The 23,852-nt window shown below is 37.0% G+C and overlaps 2 protein-coding genes across 2 annotated transcripts; one reads left to right on the plus strand and one right to left on the minus strand.

The window, feature by feature from the left end:
• Positions 1 to 439: 439 nt before the first annotated feature.
• On the plus strand, positions 440 to 13,865 carry LOC144848580 (arylsulfatase I-like). The gene is made up of 7 exons (XM_078705375.1): positions 440 to 782; positions 7,946 to 8,132; positions 11,488 to 11,681; positions 12,046 to 12,253; positions 12,496 to 12,745; positions 12,916 to 13,097; positions 13,554 to 13,865. Exons 1-7 carry the CDS (start codon positions 537 to 539, stop codon positions 13,841 to 13,843), a joined length of 1,557 nt encoding a protein of 518 aa, XP_078561501.1. The 5' UTR covers positions 440 to 536; the 3' UTR covers positions 13,844 to 13,865.
• A 269-nt stretch (positions 13,866 to 14,134) lies between these two features.
• LOC144848578 (cubilin-like) lies at positions 14,135 to 23,468 on the minus strand. Its single transcript, XM_078705373.1, has 29 exons — positions 23,341 to 23,468; positions 22,964 to 23,206; positions 22,584 to 22,752; positions 22,158 to 22,345; positions 21,891 to 22,053; positions 21,575 to 21,783; positions 21,299 to 21,467; positions 21,023 to 21,210; positions 20,741 to 20,924; positions 20,472 to 20,653; positions 20,136 to 20,310; positions 19,843 to 20,015; positions 19,587 to 19,752; positions 19,287 to 19,492; positions 19,007 to 19,169; positions 18,442 to 18,786; positions 18,174 to 18,349; positions 17,832 to 17,997; positions 17,576 to 17,727; positions 17,316 to 17,478; positions 17,032 to 17,234; positions 16,749 to 16,932; positions 16,457 to 16,647; positions 16,189 to 16,357; positions 15,723 to 16,070; positions 15,427 to 15,617; positions 15,064 to 15,229; positions 14,655 to 14,866; positions 14,135 to 14,513 (listed from the first exon to the last, which is right to left on the minus strand). The coding sequence occupies exons 1-29, from the start codon at positions 23,416 to 23,418 to the stop codon at positions 14,205 to 14,207; spliced, it is 5,631 nt and encodes a 1,876-aa protein (XP_078561499.1). The 5' UTR covers positions 23,419 to 23,468; the 3' UTR covers positions 14,135 to 14,204.
• Between the last annotated feature and the right edge of the window lie 384 nt (positions 23,469 to 23,852).

The raw sequence follows: 23,852 nt of genomic DNA on the forward strand, positions 1-23,852 counted from the left end.
ATCACATTTCTTGTCGCATAAAGTTTGATAGTGTAGACAGAGCTTAAAGCTTGGTTTCCATTAGCAGCGCGCTGTATAAGCGCAACGCACGTAATTGACCAATCACGACACGATGAATCATCGAACGTGATTGATATCAACTCACTTGCGTTGTGCCTCGGCATTGCGTTGCGTCCAAGTAGGAACCATACGGGACTACTGTATTAATTTTAGGCAGTGTATGTATTGTGTTTTTATCTGTATTATATTTTATCATATGAGTGTCTCATTTTGTTGTTTGTTTTTGTTATCCGTAACAAGTAAGACACTTTTCGAGTAACTGACGAAATGGATTGAATTAAACTGAAAATGGCGCCCTCAAATCTGAACTCAACCTACGCCCACATTGTCCCGGTAGAGGAAAAAGTTACTTGAAGTACTTTGGAGAAAAAATGTACAAAGCAATATCGAGGCACGTTTTGAATTTAGACGCATAAGAGCGATCGAGTATGATTGAAGGATTAAGCACTGGCTACCCGTGAGATTACAACAAGGCCATGCGTCTCATACCATACTTTTTAACTTTCATTCAGTTTTTCATATTTTGTCATTGTTTAAAACGTCCGCATATAATTCTATTTATTGCTGATGACTATGGATACAGTGATATAGGCTATCATGGATCACACATACGAACACCGCATATGGATAGACTAGCCTTGTCTGGTGTCCGGTTAAATAACTATTACGTGCAACCTATATGCTCACCAACCAGAGCGCAGCTCATGACAGGGAAATATTCGGTAGGTGTATTATGTAATATATTTAGATCGTGTTATACAGGCTGTTTACATTGTAATATTCAATTAATAAAGGGTAATAATTGTTACACTATCGTCGAGTAGGTAAACGCCTCGAATAAAAGGTTACGGGTCCGAATCGTATTAAATTCCGAAATCTTACATTGGACACCTACGATTTTGTAAACTGGATTTACAGTACCCTTTATTGCTTTTAATATAAAATTATTCTTGTACATGGCTATTTAGTGCCTTTATTTAAATTTCTATAAACAAATTACACAGGCCTATTACAAAAACGAATCAATTTTCTACATATCATCATTAAAATGTAATACAGTAGAACCTCTATTAAAGGGACATATCCGGGACTCAAAGTATCTCCCTAATCATAATACAATAATAAATAATAATCTTTATTTGAACTTTGTTTTGTAACAGTAGCGCACAATAACGGTGCGTTCACACAAAGGCTAAAGTACAACATAATTTAAAACAACAGGTAATGAAAAACAATCGTTGGCATGTCAAATAAAATATTTAAGAACTTTGTTTTATCTTAAAGTGAAAGTACGATAGATTTCTAAAAATATACACGTCTGTATAAGTTCAATTGATTTTATCAGTAAAAAGTACTGTGTTTATAAGACAATGAGTTGTTTGTCGTTTATACCTGTCTGGTAATATATTATGGTTAATAAGGTACCGAATTAGTAAACAAGTCGTGTTCTAAAAAAACGCGGACAATTAAAGCATTCTCAATAAAGATTGGTAAAAGGTTGTGTAAAAAAAACCAATCATTTATTTCTCGTGAGAGAACATAGTTCTAATTTCTAACAAAGGACTACATCTGTACACGTCATATAAAGTAAGAGTGACGAAAGCGAAACATTAAGTAGTCGTTGACACAATTATTATATTATTTTGATTTGTTGCCAATATGTAATTTGTTTACTAAACATAATAAGGTTAAAGATGTATTGTCCCGCAAAAACATGAGAAATGAAGATCAATTAAATCAGACTTTGAATAAGTTATTCTGTAGTTTTAATAAAGTTAATCACTCGTAGAAAAAAAAACGAAAAAAAATGTCAATTATAAAATAACCTAATAAATGGTTAAATTCAACAAAAAATCCATTGGCTTGCAGTCAATTTGACCATTTTCTGCTTTACAGTTTTTCAGGTAAATAAATTTTGTTTGGATCCATTTTTTGGTCAAAGTGGATAACTATAATGTGACATTAAAATTCAACAACAAAAAAATGACAATGTATTTTTCAGAGGACAATACATCTTTAATAATAAGGTTTTGTCACATTGTCACTCGATAGTGTAAGAATATTTATAATCGTTATGAATCTAAACAATTGGTATTTCATATTCACTATTATAAAATTATTAAATAAGATTATTATTTCTGTTTTTTCTTTAAACATATTTATATTCCTCTTTTCATCAACCATCTATGAGAACCAATTTGTTTAGTAGGCTCTGTAGAAACGTCCTCGAAAATAAATTTATCAAAGCCTATATAAACACAATATAAATACATTGGAATTCCATTTATACTCGAAAATCAACTTTTAATAAATTGAATTTCTGTATGTTCTAATATTAGATTGTTGGGCTGTCATAAGTGTGTGTTTCATCTTCAAAAATAGTGAGCCTCTGGGTATGAATCGCTTGCAAAACACGGAACCCAGCATGTAGCAAAACCCATGGTCTGAAATTGAGTGCATCAGTATCTCGTAAAGTTGGGCATTCTCCTTGCTGTATTTAAAGCCTTGTCTACACTATATAAACTGTATGTGACAACAAAATGTGATGTGTCCATATATGGACATGATGATGTAATTTACCACTACCATATTTGAGCATATCACTACCATATTTGGGCACATAACACTTTTTTGTCAAACTAGTTTGATAATGTAGATAGAGCTTTAGTAGAGAAGATGTAGGCCTACCGTAAGGTACCATGCTCATCAAACTTGTTTTATCTGGCTCAACTGACGCTAATTTTACGAGTTATTAGAAAATATACACTGATACTATTACGTATTTGTATAAACTATAAATACGTCATTAAATTCAGTTAGTGAAGTATAAATACCTCACAGCTTAAGTTAGAAATATTCGTTACAGAAGATAACAATAATATGATTCATAAGTGGTTTTTATTTATATAAATGTATCCATTTTCTGAAAGTGTATAGCGCAACGTGCATTGGCCATTGGCTAGATGTGGAGATAATACCGGATCACCTTTACCTCTCTGATTCAATAGATTCATACGAAGATTTGACGGTGACAGTTTCGGCAACCATGGTCCCCTAGCCTGGTGAGGCTGAAGTGTAAAAACATGCAAAGTACCGCTTAATACCCTCATCAATAATCGTATTCTATTGTGTTTTACTGAACTATATATATTAATTTCTCAATTATCGACGATTACAAGATTAAGTACAAATTAAAAAAAGGTATCGGTTCGATATCAAGATATTCATACGTATAGGTGTTATAACTTACTGAAATTCAGTCTCTATATAAGTAACCTACAAAAGAGAATGGACATGCCTATTAGTATTGCAACGCATATATAACTTGGAACAAAAAGTAAACAATAAAATATTGACGGACAAAATTCGATTAATTCGCAAAGATACAAGTTATTTGTTAACTTGCACGTTCCGTCTCTTGAACTTTTAGCCTGTGTTGTACAGAGTAGAAAGGAATACCGTAGAGGCCTAAGCATAAAGACACAGTTGTGTTTATACAAACCCGGTGCCTATTCGCTTTTGTATGGCGCGCCAAGCTGTCATTAATTCGGAAATAAAGATATATTAGTTTTAAAACAAAAGAAGTTAGAAAGGTTTTCGTTCTAGAACTATAGGATAATCATTTATACTGTCTTATAAATAATATTTTTAAAATTCCAATCAAATGACGTCATGATAAATAACAATACAATCGTTGTACTGTCACAATATTATTGCTCTTACTAATCATGACGTCATTTGATTGGACCTGTGCAAATATCATTTTAATCAAAGGAAGCATAGATGGTTATTCTATATAGTTCTAGAATGAAACGTTTTTATATTTCTTTTGATTTATGTATGAAAAATGCATATTTGTCTATTTGTCGTCAATCGTTTTCGTCCTAGTGTAAATGAGCCTTAACACTCGGTAGTTGCGTACGTTATCTGCGTGGTCAGTATTATGCGTTAAGATCTGATTACACTATCAAAGTGTATGTGAACAAAAAGTGTGATGTGCCCAAATATGGTAGCGATATGCTCAAATATGGTAGTGATATAACATCATCATGTCCATATATGGACACATCACATCAAGTTTGATAGTGCAGACAGAACCTAACTAGGCCTACTCTGTCTCTCTCAACTCTTGTTTGGAGGATATATCACTTGTATCTGGATCTGAATCATTATACTCCAATAAAGCAGGAAAACTGCATCACACTAGAGTTTAGTTTTTATTAAATAAATATTACGTCCGTTCATCACATGCGGATCCAAAGTGGGAAAAAGAGCGTATGGGTGGGGTTTGAGCATTGGTGGACAATGCATGATCCACCTTAAAAAAAAATAAACAAAAGATAGAAATGTATTATCATTTGCACAGTGTTCATTTTGGCCCTGCTCCAGATTTTAAAATCCTGGTGCGCCACTGCTCATGTTTACTTTAAGAATATATATCGTCTGTTGGAAGAAAGTATATAAATCCAAATGAAATTGTACTATACTACTGTAACTTAAACGATACACCCAGGTATTTTTGTCGTATTACAGCTGCATGTCAAACAGAGAATAAGCTCACCAGGATATGAACTAAACCCCTTATAGGCACATTCTAATTATGGGCTTAATGTAGTGACACTTTCCACCTTGAGCAACATCCTACAGTACAGTACTGACTGAACCCGGAATCTGCAATCGAGATGTAAACACGTTAGGGCCAATCTAAAGCTTGATTCCCACTAGCGACGCAACGTAAGCAAATGCCCTTCTCATAATTATGTTTGCCCCACCTGCGTGAAATCATGTTTGCAGCACTATTGCGTCGTCGGTTCCCACTTGTGATTACGCAATACAATACTTTGCGTCGATACGTCGCTGTGTTGCGTTCTAGGACACAACGCAAGGACGTAAACGCAACGCAAGCGGTGTTGACCAATAGCAAGCGACAGTTCGAATAATTCATCGCTTGTGATTGGTCAACTCACTTACGTTGCGTTACGTCACTGTGTTACTTCTCTGGTGTGAATTAAGCATTACACAGACGAGCGGTAACTGTTCAAAAAAATCTACGTTATTCCTTATGACCATTTACACACAACGCGGAGCGGACGGGCGGTTTATCGCTCAGATAGATACAGATTCTATGTGGGACAAGCTACCGTTACCGCTTGTCCGTGTAAATTGGCCTTTATACCTCGATTCTATAATGTAAAATATGTATATTTATGTTAATTATAAATAAATATGTATGTTATATAATGTATATATAACGTTACAACATTGCTTGGCCGTGTCCACTATGCATGGGCTAACATGTAGGCCTGTGTATGGTTTGTTTACGTTAAAGAAAATGGCTCAAATCTTCTTAAAGGCCTCCAACGGTAAGCCAGTCGGAAATGTGCATCATACAATGTCCTTTGAGAGTTGGAAACATGCAAACAAGGTTATTGAAGTACAACTTTGGCTTAAATATATTTTCTCTGTCATCTATACTGTATGCAGTGTAAAAAAGTTTTTTTATCAGAAAAAGGCAAACAATTGTGGTTATCCGGAATGCGCAGAGTATTTTTAAAATATTTATTTAAAAATATGCATCACTTTGAAATAATGTGAAAAAAAAAACCATAAAGGAAATGTGTATTTTTGAATTGTCATGTAACAAACATAAACTTCATATTGATTGATTGACTTTATTCGAAATTCTCATAAAACAATACAAAATACAAGCACTCTGGCTCGAAAATTGTCTTGCTTGCCACGTATATAAAATATTAAAACTATTATAAAATTGGTAAAATACAAACAGTACGAAACCAAGGGGTAAAATACAAATAGTACGACACCAAGGGGTAAAATACAAATAGTACGACACCAAGGGGTAAAATACAAATAGTACGACACCAAGGGGTAAAATACAAATTGTACGACACCAAGGGGTAAAATACAAAAGCAACAAATACAAAAATTACATAAAAATGTTAAACATGGCAGTAGTAAAAAATATCAAGACAACATTAATAACAGAGAAAATCATGATGACCCTTTAAACTATACATTTGTTTCTAAATGGTTCCAAAACAATTAAAATGTTACAATTTTTGAAAAACAATAGGCCTACTACAAATTTATAAAACACATTTAAAGGCCTTTGTGGAAAGAATCCACATGATTAAAATGGAAAAAATATATAAAAAGGACTGTTAAAAATGATATAAAATTTAAAGACATTATACAATATATTAATGAAATAAATTGAGAACATTTATATTGGTGATTTATTTGTTATTTTTTACTTATTCATTCAACAATACATTTAAAATACACAACAAAGAAAAATACAAACAATTGGAATTTATTATGATTTTGATTATTGACAATGCTGGCAAAGTTGTTAAGTAATAATTAATAATAAGTGAGTGATATAATGAAATGCGACTGACTAACACACAGCAGCTGTACGTATATCATCAACCTTAAAATTAAAATAGCCTATTTTATTCATATAAATATATTTTGATAACCTTGACTTGTGTATATCACTACATCACGTTATGTTTGCCTCAAAAGGGATAATTACCGCACAAATTGAAATAATATCAAATCAAATAAATCGTCTGCATTCAGCGAAACAAATTTGTTTAGTCGACTGCGATTCCGCTACTTACAAAAACAACGTTATTACTGATGAGTTTTTTTTTCTGTAGAAGTAAACTTCCATAAGTATAGACTTAATCAAAACAAACTATTTTGAAAATTCTACAATTTGAACGCCTTCAGTTGTGTCACGTGTTCTCACACTTTACCCTACTCCCCTGTGATTGGGTAGTAATTGCTTACTGTCTGCCCTACACATTATCCCATTATCTTCTGGAAATGCTTCCTTGACATTGAATTATGGAATAATTTCACTATTATCGTATTTAATTTCTTCCTAATATTTTTCATAATCATATAAAAACAAAGTGTTTTAGGTTGGTTTCCACTAGGACGCAACGTAAATATGTTATACTCGTACAACGCTTACGTACTTGTAACGCAAAGATGTGAACTCACGACGCAAAGATGTACACTCGCAACGCAAAGATATGTACATTCGCAACGCAAATACGCACTCGTAACGCAAAGATGTACATTCGCAACGCAAATACGTACTCGTAACGCAATGATGTGAACTCGCAACGCAAATATGTATACTCGCAACGCAAAGATGTACACTCACAACGCAAAGATGTACTCGCAACTCAAGTAGGCCTATTATAACAAGTAGACCTAAGTTGACAATCAAAGAACGACATACGGATGATACTTTCCCTCAACGTAATCTCTTTCAACTGTAGTAATAGCTCTTGTACTTTTAAACGGTGAGACGATCACACACAACCTGTTGATTTGTTCCGACAACATAATTCCCCTCAGGTCCTTTGAATTTCCTATTCCCAATTTACAGACAAGTCGAGAGCACTCACCTCAAATGTAATGACGGGCCAAGTTGACATCTTTTCTTAAAATAGAACTTATTTCATATATCTTTACGTAGAATATCTTCATCTATAAAGTTACATACGTATATACAGACAAGTCGAGAGCACTCACCTCAAATGTAATGGCGGGCCTACTGTAGTTGACATATTTTCTTGAAATAGAACTTATGTCATCTATCTTCACGTAGAATATATATCGTTGCATACGTATATTTTTATTTCAATCAACCTCTTTTATACCTGACAACAAAGTTTATCTTATATCTTATATTGTCTTTGAAGAAGTTCCTATTTATGGACATCGTATGTTTATGACTTTTATACGATGTATTCGTTTAACATTACAATTAAATAAATAAAATGACTGATAAATTACTAAGACTAAGTTCATTACATTCGTTTTTATGTTGATTTGTTTATAGATTCATCTAGGACTTCAACATTCATACATCCGTCCAGCGCAGCCCAACTGTTTACCTTATGGTGAAGTAACACTGGGAGAAAAACTTCAACGATTAGGCTACCGTACCAACCTCGTGGGAAAATGGCACCTGGGTTTTCACAAGAAGCATTGCTGGCCAACAAGAAGAGGGTTCCATCATTTCTTTGGTTAGTATGGTCGAATGAGGAACGTTTCTTACCTTACCTTATCTATCCTTTTCGGGCCGAGTGTCCCATAAAGCGTGGTTCCCACTAGCGACGCAACGCAACGCAAGGACGTAGACGCAACGCAAGCGAGTTGACCAATCACACGCGACTGTTCGAATAATCCATCGCTTGTGATTGGTCAAAACACCTTGCGTTGCGTTCTAGTGGGAACCAATCATTAGGCTACGAGGAACGTTTCAGCGCATGGTAATCCGGACCGTGACGTCTCCGGGCCCACGTTAGATAACTGTGGCCGTATTCACCAATCACACTTTTAAGTGAGAAAATTCCCATAAATATTAAATATTTCACTTAACTCAATAAATATTTTCCTTAAATTGTATTCACTTAGAAAGGAGATTTTTTTAATGTGGGTACTTAGCCTAAGTGTGAATGGTGAATACGGCTACAGGTGTATTACTGAAATCGTGAGCTTTATTTAGAGTAAGGCAGAACACCTATCACCTATCCTCCGGGACCCAATAAAATGTCCTCTAATATTAGTGTGTGTGTCACCTAAATCGTTTGCCAGTGTTAAATGCCATTGGATTCGTTTCATGAGAATGAATGAGATGTGTTGAAAGAGAGGTATATAATGTATAAGGTATACCAATCAACACCCACTACCATAATAGTATAGCATCTATGAGATTGCCAGAAAAAAGGATGTGCTATTTTATTTCAGTCTAGTTAATAATAGCATAATATAGAGTAGTCGACGCTTAGGAAAATGTCATTTTATCCGTTAAACGCACACGCAGATTAGGTGTATATTGAACTCTCTAAACGTATCTTTGACAATGTTTGGTGAAACCTTTTATGTTAGTATAAATTGAATTAATCATGTCACAAAATAATGCATGTTTACACGTATAATTTGTATTCACATTAATGAAAATGAAACAAAGTCCTTCGTTGAAATCACATGTTAATTTTGCGTAGGCCCAATTAGCTGTAACGCACTAATGTGTATCTAGACCTCTCTCGGGGCAACGAGCTCACGTTAGACAACGTAACATAATGCATTTCTCATGATCAAACAATCAACAACCATCATGATGACGTAATGAATATTAAACATTAACATTCACGTCATGTATCGTGTTTCACGGAATCACAATTACCAATATATAGAATCCCTCATTTCGAACACCCCTATTGAGAGAACACTCTATTAAGGGGACACTTTCACTTGAAACGAACGAGGGATATACATTTTAGCACTATGGATAATCTCTGTTCAGGGGACACTCCTATTAAGGGGACACTTTCACTTGAAACGAACGAGGGATATACATTTTAGCACTATGGATAATCTCTGTTCAGGGGACACTCCTATTAAGGGGACACTTTCACTTGAAACGAACGAGGGATATACATTTTAGCACTATGGATAATCTCTGTTCAGGGGACACTCCTATTAAGGGGACACTTTCACTTGAAACGAACGAGGGATATACATTTTAGCACTATGGATAATCTCTGTTCAGGGGACACTCCTATTAAGGGGACACTTTCACTTGAAACGAACGAGGGATATACATTTTAGCACTATGGATAATCTCTGTTCAGGGGACACTCCTATTAAGGGGACACTTTCACTTGAAACGAATGAAGGATATACATTTTAACACTATGGATAATCCCTATTCTGGGAACAGTCCTATCAAGGGACACTTTCACTTGAAACGATCGAGCCGGGATATACATTATTTTTCTATTCAGGGGACACTTTGTTTAATCATGAACAAAATAAGTAGAATAAAATAGCTCCTTATTCTGTCCATGGTTTAATCCAGACGGTATCCAATTAATAGGAGTTATACTTTAATGTCAACCATCTTTATCTCCAGCTCACGCAAGTCTTTCATTTTCTCTCGCTCTGTCATCGCTGTATTTCGGCTAGTGAAATTCAACCAGCGTTAGTAATTGTGGTCATTTTACATGTCCAATATACTGGACGATTTCCGGTACTTGAGACAAGCTATGATCCAATCAGTCATTTCAAATCAAGTTAAGTCGTCACCATTAAATAAATTTAGTGTACTGTAAAATGTAATTGACAATGAACTAAAAGTGTGGAGTCTAAACGGGAGTCTAACTACAACTATCATAACTGTCGTTTGGGTCACAACTATTCAGTGAACAAGGTAGACGCGCGCGTGGGGGACACTTTATAGTGAAACGAACTGTAACAGTATGCGCAATAATTTATGCTTTGGCGCCATGGCCATCGCCTATTAAGGTACCCTTTTTAATGTAACGTTTAAATGTAAGCCTTTTGATTCCTCCACGTTCTATTTGAGTCTATAGCCTAAAACGGAAATCAAGCTGTTTTAACTGTTCCTATTCCTGTGCTGTATTTCTGTATGCTGTAATATACTTGTGTCATAGGCGAGACGTAATCGGCATAAAACATCCAATTAATAAATTCAATTAGCGGAGGCACGGATCTCAAATGTATTTTACTATTGGCAAATGTCCCATTAAACTTCTAAAATATACTGCAGTCTGCGATCCGTTTCGTACACCTGATTTGTTACGTCACGCTGTGTTGACACGCGCGTATATACTTTGATGAAAATGGTACGCGCGCGTCTACCTTGTGTTTGTTTGTGACGTAATATAGTATACCCTCGTTTTCATAAAAAGTTAAGTTAATTCAAATAAATCAAATTTGATTCATTTCCTTTCAATAAATAATCGTATAATTATAAATTAAATGTTTGACTATCTTTTATTATTTTAGAATCAGGGAATTCCGTAATTGTTTTCTTCCCTTGAATAAACATATTAAAGATCTATTTATTATTACCTTATTATGATTTATAATTATGAGAGGATATTCTATGTACAAAACATCTTGCAAGTGTTAAAATGTCCCGAGACATAACGTATTTCGTGTCAACATGGTAAGTAATTCTAGTGCGTATGATGTGTATATTTTGTGTTGATTGATAAGATAATTTCTCTGTAAAGGTTGGTCCCTCTAGGACGCAACGTAAAAAGAACATCACGTAACTCCAAGTACTTTGACCAATCACAAGCTCGGATTATCCGAAATGTCGATTGTAGTAAATCATTTGGCCATTGCGTTGCGATCTAGAAGGAGTCATACCGTAAACCTGTTTTTCCAATAGTCGAACATTCCCACGAATCAAAAGCGTCAGCGCGTATTCATTTGAATCTACGTTAGTGATGCGAAAAAATATACTACCAATCAGAACTCAGAAATCTCTGATTATGCAAATAGATTCGCCTAGTCGAAAACGTAGTTGTAGGCCTACATAACCTTGTTTTGGTGTTCTTCTTGTAGGATTTCTTACGGGGGCCGAAGACTTCTACACCCACGAGAGTGACTATCTTTTCCCCGGTAAGCGCAAGATGTGGAAAGGATTTGATCTGAGAGAGAACGACAAAAACATTGCATGGGATTACCAAGGGGAATACTCCACTCATTTATTTACGAAAAAGGCGCAGAAAATAATTAAAAAGCACGATAAAAGTAAGGTAGTATCATCCAATACTTTTTATGTGATCAATTACTTTAACACTTGTTTTGTTTGTTTGTTATTTTGATAATAAAATAAAAGTAAAAGTTGTTCAATTTACTTTTTGCTGTTCTGGGAATGGAATAACAATTAGATGAGATTATTCCCAAATTCCCAAAAGACGGTTGTAGTAGTCCGATTATGGAATTACATCTGGTGTAACGCCAACTTGACTTTGCAAGAGTTTTTATATGGACCCTTTAAAACAACTTAATACATAGGTCATAGGTCAATAAAGCAATAACTGCACAGGTTGCTAGAATTTAATAAATGATCTAGGCCTACTACTAGATATAAAGCCTACTGTTTTCATATCTTTCCAGCCTTTGTTTCTTGTCGTATCCTTCCAAGCCGTCCATGGTCCGTTACAAGTACCGACAGAGTATTTACAACCATATAGATATATCAAAAACGAGAAAAGAAGAATTTACGCGGGAATGGTAACATGTATGGACGAAGCAGTCGGTAACATAACAAAAACGCTGAAACATACGGGACTTCTTGAAAATAGCGTCATCGCATTCACTACAGGTTGGTTACGTAATCGTCTATAATATAGAATTTGTGTAGAAAGTGCTATGTCTAATTAATTATAGTATTCTACTTCTAAACGTCATGAGTTTGGATGTCAGTTATCATCCCTAGATACACATGAGCTGTATTACGAAATTTGCCTATAATATTGTCGTATTTGGAGATAATACTGTACCGACAATCAGATCAGCTGTACATATTACTAGGTAACAATATGAAATAATAAATTTAATTTCTAGATAATGGAGGCAGGCCTCATCTGGGTGGATACAACTGGCCTTTGCGAGGCGGTAAAGGTTCGTTGTGGGACGGCGGCCTTCGAGGTCTTGGATTTGTACACAGCCCGTTACTACCAACAAAAGTCAGAGGATCAGTAGTTAAGAAATTGATGCACGTTAGTGACTGGTTTCCTACGTTAGTCGAAGGAGTTGCACAAGGCTCTGTCGGCAAGCTGAAGCTGGATGGCTACAACATGTGGCCCATATTGAGGTACGTAGAGCATTTATTATTAAGGAACTTGATTGTGGGATAAAATCCAAGACGAAGTCAAGGACTCATTTTTAATGGGTAATTTTCCAAGAATAGTGTTTTTCTTGTGTGAATATTTTCTGATATATTTATTGAAATGCTATATTTTATCTTTATGTGCTACTTGGCAGTGGTGAAACTAAAACGTCACCCAGAAAAGAAATCTTGCATAACATAGATCCTTTAAGTACGCACCCGTACCGGAAAAAAGGCCTGCAAAGCAGACAGGGAAGACGCTGGAAGAGGTACTTCGATACAGACATTAGGGCTGCTATACGAATGGGCAAGTGGAAGCTTATAACTGGAATCCCAGGCAAGTATAATAAGCTAAGTTCCCACTTCCAGGCAAGTACATTAAGCCGAGTTCCCACTTCCAGGCAAGTACATTAAGCTAAGTTCCAAGTCCCAGGCAAGTACATTAAGCTAAGTTCCCAATCCCAGGCCAGTACAATAAGCTAAGTTCCCAGTCCCAGGCAAGTACAATAAGCTAAGTTCCCAATCCCAGGCAAGTACAATAAGCTAAGTTCCCAATCCCAGGCAAGTACAATAAGCTAAGTTCCAAATCTCAGGCAAGTACATTAAGCTAAGTTCCAAGTCCCAGGCAAGTACAATAAGCCAAGTTCTCATTCCCAGGCCAGTACAATAAGCTAAGTTCCCATTTCGACGAAAACTAAAAATATGTCTCAATACGCTTTTTTGAGTGATCGGCGTTCCATACTAGTGAGCTTACGAATTTTACAACAGGCCGATTTTTCTTTATTTTTCCTAGGCGACGGATCGTGGTACTTGCCGCCGGAATTATACAAAACTAGCAAGCCATTCCGATTGAAGGAAGACAAAGGCAAACGAATTTGGTTGTTTAACATGATAGTAGACCCAACAGAGACCACAGACGTCAGTCTGAATCGGCCAGAAATTGTGGAAATGTTACTTAAAAAACTGTCATACTATCACAAACATTCTTTACCGCCAACATTTCCCAGAAATGACGTCAGAGCCAATCCAAAGTTTTATAATCAAACATGGACACATTGGAGCACAATAAAAGTGAACACCTGATTTCTTTTAGTACTGTACTTGTATTATGATGGTATTTATTGTAGGCCCAATAAGGTTTTAAAGTAGTATTTGCCAGTGAAGGGCAGTCCGAGAGGAGCAATGGAGTTTCTCTATTAACAGGCCTACGACTTCGAAATGGAAACTTGGAAATAAGCGCGCCACACGTAATTTGAGCAATCACGACGTGATAGATCATTCTATATATGTTGCTTGTGATTGGTCAATAACTTGCGTTGCGTCAAATTGGGAATCCAATCAAATCGAGCATTGTGAAAAAAAAGACATACCAAATTATTCAATTCATTAAATTATTTTTTATTATTATTATTTGCCTCAACAATCAGTGGTGTACTACAACTAATTATCCGCCGTAACCAAATATATTTTGATTATCACTATACGAGATTTTGTCATTCTGTGCTGGTGGTCGGTTTTTAGGTACTTTAGGCTTTGGTTTTGAAAACACTGGTTTTGTTACGCCTGGCTTTTTAAACGGAGTAGGTGCCACGATTTCTACCGACTGGTAGGTGCCGTAATAACCAGTTCTGGCCAAAATGTCATCACTCTTGAATATCAACGTCACCAGATTGCTGTCCGATTCCCAGACGAAAGGAGCATCGAGTGAACCACAGAGCTTCTCGGTGTTACGACTAGAAACGTCATCAAACATCTAGAAAAAAATTAGATCAAATAAATATAGGCCCTACAGTAATTGCTGGCAGAACCAGGGTTGTAGATTAGTGACCTCCATATTAAAACTGAAAGAAACAACGCGTCAATCCTGCACGGTAACGGTAGGCAGTAGGCTTACCTGTAAGTAATCCCAATCACAAAGTTTGTAGTTCTCGATATCCATAAACCGAATTGTAATGATAATACGGGTGTTTTTCTTGGTCTCGATGACAGTTCTGCATTTTACATTATTTGGGTAGTAGGCTGGGAAGTTTAAGCTGTGTATGATGCCGTAGCTGCTCGTCAATCGGCTAGCCTCCACACTACAGAACGGTAACTGTGTTGGCGCAACTAGAAGTAAGAAGACCCGTATTACAATGTAGGCTTAGGATTGTGTAGGCACGAGTAAGTGAAATGTAGGTTTATGGTTGATCTCAGCCGATGCGGCATGGTATGTGGGCCGAAGTGGACTGAATCAGTATGCAGACAAGATGTGACGACTATGGCTGAATTGGGCTGAAGATTGGATGAATGAAGGAACTATTTACCTGTTGGTGTGTTACTGATTTCTACATCTCTGTACATGGCTTTGAATCCCCTGAGTGTGTTACTGCCGTCCGTTATCAGTGTAAGCAGAACATCATTGCTGTCGGTGATGTAAACATTCGTATCTAAATTGCCGCATAGCTTCAGATTTTCGGTTGCGTAGGGTATCTAAAAATTGGATATATATACTCAATTAGTAGTATTGGTAAGGTGTCGACTGGGAACAGACGATCGGTACCATGTTCGATTGGGCCCAAGATGACCAAACATTTAAGGCCGACTTGGCAGTGTGGAAGAGATTACGTAGCTGGGTCAGGCCTATGTTGATTGTTTAGAGGCTAGGCCTAAGAATGCGATGCATTTACCTGCAGGTAATCTGAACAAAATCCGAATTGTGGTTCTTCAATCTCAAAATCAATAAATTCAATTCGTATAACTCTTAATGGATTCACCGTTATTCTGTATGTACATTCCAAGTTGTTGTCATAGTTTGATGGGTAATTTGGGCTCTGGAACATGCCGCTGGAGGTTGTTAAATGTATAGGTGAACAGGTTTCTATAAAATAAAAAATATGAACATAAATGTTTGGTGGTTAGGACGTTACATATTCATATGTTTAAATTTAGTCTGGTGCAAACCAGTTAATGATAGTAAAATTACCAGCTTGGAACACTTGATGGATCTTGTATGTAGCTTTAAACCCATTGTCTGTTATCACGTGATCAGAATGCAGCGTAACAGTCGCACGGTTGGTCGTAGAGTTCCACTTCAGAAGATTATGTTTGTCGCAATAACGCTGGCTGGTTCCTTCACCAACACTAGAAAGCGAAACGTAGTCATTTGTACATTGTGGACTGGTTTCTAATTCAAAGAATTCGAATATCACTTCAATGAAGTGGCCCGGATCGGTGATTATCGTGTAAACACAGTCCAAGTCATTAGAGTATTTGGCGGGAAATTCTGGTGAGTGGAATGTTCCGGTGTTGTCCGTAAGTGTTTCATCACAATCTGAAATATAGAAAAGTATCGTTATGCAACATAAAAGTATTGCTATAGCCACGATAAAGGTACGGCGTTTTCCAAACACCATTTTGGTAACGAAGTGACGCCGACGTTAAAAGCTTACATGATATGCTTGGTTTGTGCTCCATTTTATATGTTGCGTTAAATCCACGGAACGTACGGCTGCCGTCTGTAATAAAGGTTATGTTGACTTCATTGCTTTCCGATTCCCAAATGTAACTAGGATGTTCACCACAAATTATATTGGTCTTTCTCGTTGCCACATCTTCGATCTAAAAACAAGCAAAATGAAGTATTAAAATCTGCTCGGTCGCTAGGCCTAATGTTACGAGATGACATGTCAGTTAAGGCGGATGAAAATCGATATTTACCTGTACGTAATCTCGTTGGCAAGGCGTTTGTAGTTCAACGTCAAAAATAATGAAGTCGACGAGTATTTGTTCCCAAACATTGCCCTTTATAAAGTAATAGCAGAGCAAATCGTTGGAATACTGAGGTAACCCTACAGCAAAATTCGGCGATGAAATAACTCCATTTGGGCCTAGGTATGTTTTATTACAATCTAAAAGAAAAAAGATATAATTTGTTTTTCGATACTAAATATCAGTACAATACTAATAGTATAGAAAATGAAGAATATTGCATAGAGTGAGGTTTACGTACGTGGAGCTGGTTGTGGTCGTTTCAGGATGGTGTATGTTGCAATGTAGCCAGTGCGAGCGATTGTTTTGTCGGTCTGTAGCCGTAGGAGCAAGGAGTTTCCTTCCGACGTCCAAGATATAGGCTCATGGCGGCCGCAGATTCGTTCAGAATGATCGTACTGAAATCCAACAGACGTGTCCGAAACCTAAAAAATATTACGCAACATTAGTTGTGTGAGTTCTCACGGCAGCCACGAATTTAGGAAATTACTGAATCTGTACCGATTAAAACAAATTGTACTTGCATTTAAGTAGTCGTTGTGACATCCCATATGGTTTGGTATCTCCAGCCAGAATTCCTCGAAAACAACCTGAATACGGTTATCGGACGTTGTCTGCATAATCATGTCACATACAAGTTCATTGGGATAAATTCCTGGATAGTTTGCAGTTTCCAAGCCAGAATTGGTTTCCAAGTTTGTATCGGATGTGATGACCTTGTTGCATTCTGGGTAAAGAAAATAGTTTGTAAGAAGGTAGCAACAAGAGTTTGTGTTTCTAAGCTGAAATTCAGTAAAAAATTGCTTACCAGACGGGGGCGCTTTCAGAACTCGAGTGTAGTATAAGACAGTATCATGTCCAGCAATTTGTTTGGCGTCAATGATGACCTCGTTACTGTCTGAAACCCATGACATGATGCCATCAAAGAACTTGCAGTCTTGGAACAAACGGAGTGTTGTTGAATCGGTGATCTGTGGATAAAAAAAAGAGCGATCTCATTCGAAAGCACACCATTGTAGCAACAGGGAGGGATTAGTTTCATGCAACGTAAGTAAAATGTTATATTACCTTGATACTGTCTATGTTGCAGTGCTGAATGGCATCGTGTTCGTGCAAATAGTTGATAATCAATCGGTAATTTGGTTCAACATGAATAAGATATTGGTAGGTTGGGAATTTTGATGTGAGCTTGATGTGTCCAGAATCCTCAAGAGAAATAACTAAAATAAAATAAACAAATATTAGACTTGTTAAGAATACCGATTTGGCACCCCTTTTGAAAAAGAGTTAAAATCAAATGTTCTCAAGGACCAATTATGCCTACCTGGTTCTCCGATTCTTGCGACGGATTTCCATTTGGCAATCATGTGAGGTAATTTGTCTTTTTTGGCGAATACACGGATTTTTATTTCATTTGTATCGGCTGTCCATGAAAACGAGTGAGAAATGGTACAGTAAGTGTTGGTCCTTTCGGTCGCTACGTCAGTTAGCTGTAGAAAGAGAGATATTTAGTTATACAGGTTGTAGACTATAATTATTACATTATTTGTAGGCATACGGAAGCACTCCTTAAGCTTGGTTCCCAATTGGACGTACAGGGGCTTACATCCATGTATTGCGTCCAGTGGTAAACCAGCCTTTGGCCTAGAAATAATAATAGGCTTACTTGAATACCACTGTCTGAACAATTGACTACTTCGTCAAACTCTTCAACGGTAAATTGAATCCGGTTGTCTGGAGTGTTGTAGACGTATATAATACATTCCGCATTCTCAACGTCTTTTATTGTGAAGTCCGGTAACGTAACAAGCTCCTTTGTATCGTGTTTCCTAATATAACATTCTGTAGAAAACAAAAACAAAATCGTTGAATTCCAGGAAGCACCGAGCATAAATAAAGTTCATTATAATTTTGTATTGATTTATTTAACGTACCGTTGACTAATGGTCGCTGAACATGGCGATATTCGGTTTTGAACCCAGTGTTTCGGACAGATTTCGGACCACTAACGAAGTTGACGGACACTTCATTGGTATCAGACGTCCAGGAGAAGAGGTCAAATGATGCACAGAAAACCTCTTTACGCAGAGTTCCCAAATCAATCAATTCCACGTGATCTGTTTCGCAAGGTTGAACTTCGAAATTTGTAAAGTTGAACGTGACGAGGTTGCCAGGTTCGGAGTGCACGATGTTTCGGCATTTTGTGTTCGGACTGTATGGTTGTGGAAAGTTTGGAGATTCAATTATACCAGTAGCTGCAATTAAACGGTTGTCACATCCTGAAAAAAATCAAAATAAAGCTCCGGTTTTGTTTAAGTGCCCACTTTTTTCAAAGAGGAAGTTACTTCATGACGCTGGTTCTGCTTTTACCGCTGTCGAGAAATATGCAAGGTTGCAATAAATGTTTATATTCCCCAGAGATGCCCTTTAAAATGCTGTTGGGCAATGAATTGCTTTCTGCTGTAGTTCTGGTAGCTATTAAGGTATAATGTACTGTACCTTCAATCTGCTGTAGAGACCTATAAACTGCTCTGAAGACGTTGTAAGTAGGATAGGTTGTAATGTGGAAGGTAATCGCAACAAGATTGAAATCCGACGTCCAAGTAAATAGATCAAACTCTCCGCAGTACACGTTCGTTCTGCCTGTAGTAAGATCTTTTATCTAAAGAAACAAAAAGAAATAATAATAATAATAACAAAAAATATACAGTTAAAAGCATATGGGCGAGATTAACGTTATTAGTGTTGGAAACGGATAGATTAGTTTTGTCGTATTTACCTCTAGAAATTGTTGGCCCGTACACGTGATCGTTTCAGTGTTTTTAGCTTGCTCGTCACCAATTAGAAAATCTGTCAAAGTTACAACTACGCTGTTCTCTGGTTCAACCTGAATGAAGACCGTACAGTTCTTTCCAATGATCTCGTCCCTATTGTGTTCAAGAGAGGATATGATGCCTTCTGGAGCAGTCAAGAATTGGTTGAAAGCTAAGAGGAGAAGGGAAAACAAACGGCATTATGGGTATGAAGGTGTTTCAGTACATTTATGTTTATTCCTGTAGCTGTATTTTGCTAGGCCTACCTGCGAGTCTGGTGCGTGGAATGACGCCGTACATAGCTTGTACTTGGGCAAAGTTCGCGTGTTGACGAGTGAATTCCATTTCAACTTCGTTAGAATCGCTTAGCCAAGAGAATTCCCAAAGTGTCGAACAATACTGGCTTTGGCGTTTGGTCGTTGTATCTTTAATCTAAAAAGAGAAACACACATTTATTGTTGCACCTCAATGTGTATGTTTTCAATACGTGTCAGAGGTCATATGGTTTTTAGGCCTACTTACGGTCATAGAATGCTGGGAACAGTCAGCCCTGTCCATTCTGACGGTTTTAAACGTTATGAGTACTCGTTTATCGGGATCTGTTCGGATGATTACGGTGCAGTGTCCGGCTTTGCTTTCACCATCAAATGGCCAAGATATTATACCAGTTGGATTCGTAAACAGTAGTTCGCAACCTATTTGAAGTAAACACGATGTAAGCATTATGATAGCTTAATGTAATAGAGATGCGGATGGAATTTATGGCATAGAATACGATAATCTAGCATTATAGTATGTATGAATATGTACATTACCATCTTCGGATCTTGGTAAAACTTCATAATCTGCAATGAATGATACGGAGGATATTTCGTTTTCATCACGTACGTATATCACCAACTCATTTCGGAAACTCGTCCACGAAAACGGATGCAAATGACCGGAGTAGGTAGCCTTGTTAATTTGACCCGATAAAGAAATGTCGTACAGCTGTAAATGGAAAAAATATGAATATACGTTATGTCATTGACCGTAGAAAATAGGCCTCGACACCAGGCCTCAAACACTAGGCCTCAACACTAGGCCTCAACACTAGGCCTCAACACTAGGCCTCAACTGTTGGTTTTTCCTTCCTAACCATCTATAATTACCTCCACGAAGTCCCGGTCTGAATCCAAGTCTGAGACCACAAAATCGATGAAATTTAGTCGGATCCTCTCGTCTGGTTGTGCGTGAATTACGATCAGACAATCCGAACCTCGAATCGGTGGCCAATCGGGGTTTGTCGGAAGCTGAATTCGTCCTGATTTTTCACGAAGCATTGTGCTGCATTCTGTAAAGAAAACAATTATGAAAGTACATTAGTTTAAAAAGTTTGAAATAATTCCAAAAAGTGGAATTAATTAAGATTAAAAATTACCCGTGTTTTCGAGAGTTCTTTGTGGGCGATTGACAATTGAACAGTGAGCTTTAAAACCGGATTTTTTAATTTTAGAGTTTGTCTTGAACGTTATCGAAACCTCATTAGAATCGGATGTAATGGAGAATGGTTCTTTCTTTCCACAAAGTCTACCAGACAGTGGTCCTGATGTTGAACTTGTTAACTGAAATAAACAAGGAAAAACATATGTTTATATTACCCCAAAATAGAAATTACATAAGCCTATGGAATCTCCTATAATTAAGTAATTTTGTTACTAACCTCCAGATAATCATTTGTGCAGTCCTCAGAATCTTCTACATCGAAATCTTCAAAGTCAAATATGATGTATCTGTTCGGATATTCTTGCAAGAACACTGTACAAGAAGCGTCCGTTGGGTAATCATCCGGGTAGTTCAATGACGTCAGAACGTATCCATTATCTCCAGTTCGAGTAATTGTTACGCAATCTGAAATAAATGGAATTCCAAATGTGGTCATTGGCGTCATTATGGATGGAGACTACTTTGTGTACACTGTTGAAATTATGTTTATTACCTGGATTTGAAAGTCTGAATAGTGATTTCACAATTAGGCTATACCCGATGTAATCCAGAAGATGATTGGTTCTGAGTGTAAGGACAACTTCGTTGCTGTGTGACGTCCAAGAAAAGTTGTGGTAGCTGCCACAGAGTCTGGAGATTCTCTCAGTAGCAATGTCCCGGATCTAATCAAGAAAAACAATACATTGTACATTGGCTAGGCCTATCAAAACTAGGTTATTCATACGAATAGCCATATTAAAAATGAGTTATTCATACGGCGAATACTTGCCTCTAAGTAGTCGTTCACACAAGAGTCAACCTTATTTTTTTTCGTTGCAGGTTCGAGTGTAAATTCAGAGAAATTTAAAGAGATAACTTGATTAAAATCCGTATTAAGGATGATTTGGCAATCCAGGTTGCTAGGATACGGACGCGGAAAATGTGGAGACGTTAAGCGGAGTCCATCCGCTGGAAGACCAAGGACCAATGGGCTGCAACCTGAAAGAAAAATAATTATAAAATTATATATGGATATGTTGAATGGATATTGATAGTTCAATACGGTTCTCATGAACCATAGCGGTGAAAATATTGTTGGTGCATACTTTCGTTTCTGGGTCGAAGAAGAAACTCGTACTCAAAAAGGACGGACGTTCCTGAAGCTGAGCGGTCGAATGTGATTACAACCTGGTTTGAATCAGACGTCCAAGACACAAAAGCGTGTTTTCCGCAGACGGCTTTAGATCGTCCAGTCAGAAGATCTCGCATCTACAAAATAACGGAACAAGAAAATGTTATGTTATGCTGGGGGCTAAGAACGAAGCGGTCTATTTAGACGGTTGTCGTTTCTTAAAAGTATACGAGAATTATACCTCAATTTTGTGGGCACAGTCTGGAATATCAAGGTCCTTGAATGACACCAACACTCGCTCATTGGGATGTGCTAGTATAACAGCTTCACATTCCTCTGTTGAATACGCACTTCCAAAAATGTGATCCTTCTTGGAAAAGTCTGAGCTACTGTATCTTCCAATCTCGTTTACAAGTACAAGACTGCAACCTGTGGAATAAATTAATTTTATACAGCCTAAGAAGATTCTGGTTAATAAACCGGTGCCATATATATTTCTATCGTGTATATTATTCGTCCGAACACAGCGTACCGTAGTACATCAATACGCTGGAAGCTTACGTCTTTCCGTTGTATCTTAAAGCTAGCGTTACATTTCATGCATTTCGTCTGACGGAAAATAAAATCATCCTTATATTAATATATATATTAAAGAACCGATATTTACCATTTGATGGTGCCTTTTCCAAGGTAATGTAGGTAGCATTGAATCGGTTGAAAACTTTACTGCCGAGAGCATTCATGGTGACTGACAATTCATTAGAATCGGTTAGCCAGGTAAAAGGATAAGATGTTCCGCAATAACGATTTTGTCTGTTGGTCTTCACGTCACGAATCTAATAAAAAACAAAATCAGTAGCAGGGAATAGGAAATTAAAGCTACAATTGGAAGTTAATATTGATGGTATACAATGCAATAGCTTAAACACTAGAGATTGGTAGTTAACCGATTTGCTAATCTAGTTATACACTATAGTAGGTAACCGACTCGCTAACATGCTTAATCCGTTTTGAGCGGTAGTGTTTATCTGCGGTATTTTGCTTTACCTCAACGTAATTTCCATCGTCACAAGATGTTGTTCCTTCTAGAGTAAAGTTATTGAATGTTAATAAAATCCGTTTGTGCGAGTCTGGTATCTTTACTCGGATTTGGCATTCGTTAAAGTCGACGGATTTCCTAGGCCAGTTCGGAGAAGTAATACAGCCGGTTTCGCTTTCCAGTTGTCGGTCACAGTTGGCAGGTATGATGACTACGCCGTCTTCATTTTGACGGGTTTCAACATCATAGCCCTAGAATGAACAAAACAAGCAATACAAACTTAGTCATTAAGAATATACCTATACCATCATATAAGCACGTACAGAGTACACTAAAACAGTATGAAATAACCACGCCTAAATAAATAAGTTTCATTATGGATAACCTTAGGCTTAGCGAATGCAAACACGAAGAACGTAACGCTGAAAAGAACAGCGGAAAGTAACTGCGAACTTCCCATCATCTGGGATAACGGTAACACCACGGCGGAGGCAATTGGATGTTTGCCTGAAAAATGGCTGTCGTTGATTAAATACCCACCCTAATTTGCATACGGTCTAATTTGCATACATGCCGTTGCTAAACTCATTTGCAAATCACGCAGCCGTTTCGTTAGAAACGTGAAATACGTTTCCTTGTTAAGCGCATGTTTTGGTTGTCTACGTTGAGTGTGTAGAACGTATAGATTTAGGCCCATAACAGTTTTTGTTGTTGTAGGCATAAATATTTTTAAAATGTGTTTCCCTTATATATTCTAAAGGAATAATATTATAGCAATAGAGTAGAGCCCTCCTTTGGGAAACTCTTATTAAGGGGGCACTTTCTAAAGCCATATATGGACATGATGATGTCATCACTACTATATTTGGTCACATCGCACTTTTTTGTCACATAAAG

Source organism: Antedon bifida, chromosome 7 (genome assembly GCF_963402885.1).
Source record: "Antedon bifida chromosome 7, ecAntBifi1.1, whole genome shotgun sequence".
Taxonomy (NCBI): Eukaryota; Metazoa; Echinodermata; class Crinoidea; order Comatulida; family Antedonidae; genus Antedon; species Antedon bifida.

Bases quoted from the DNA above. Each gene is read 5' to 3' on its own strand.
- LOC144848580 (XM_078705375.1), top strand. From the start codon at position 537: ATGCGTCTCATACCATACTTTTTAACTTTCATTCAGTTTTTCATATTT. The intron at 8,133-11,487 runs GTTAGTATGGTC...TTCTTCTTGTAG, and splicing joins AGGGTTCCATCATTTCTTTG to GATTTCTTACGGGGGCCGAA. The intron at 12,746-12,915 runs GTACGTAGAGCA...GCTACTTGGCAG, and splicing joins AACATGTGGCCCATATTGAG to TGGTGAAACTAAAACGTCAC.
- LOC144848578 (XM_078705373.1), bottom strand. From the start codon at position 23,418: ATGATGGGAAGTTCGCAGTTACTTTCCGCTGTTCTTTTCAGCGTTACG. The intron at 19,753-19,842 runs GTAAGTAGGCCT...TTCTCTTTTTAG, and splicing joins GTTCCCAGCATTCTATGACC to ATTAAAGATACAACGACCAA. The intron at 19,170-19,286 runs GTAAATACGACA...TTGTTTCTTTAG, and splicing joins CGGGCCAACAATTTCTAGAG to ATAAAAGATCTTACTACAGG.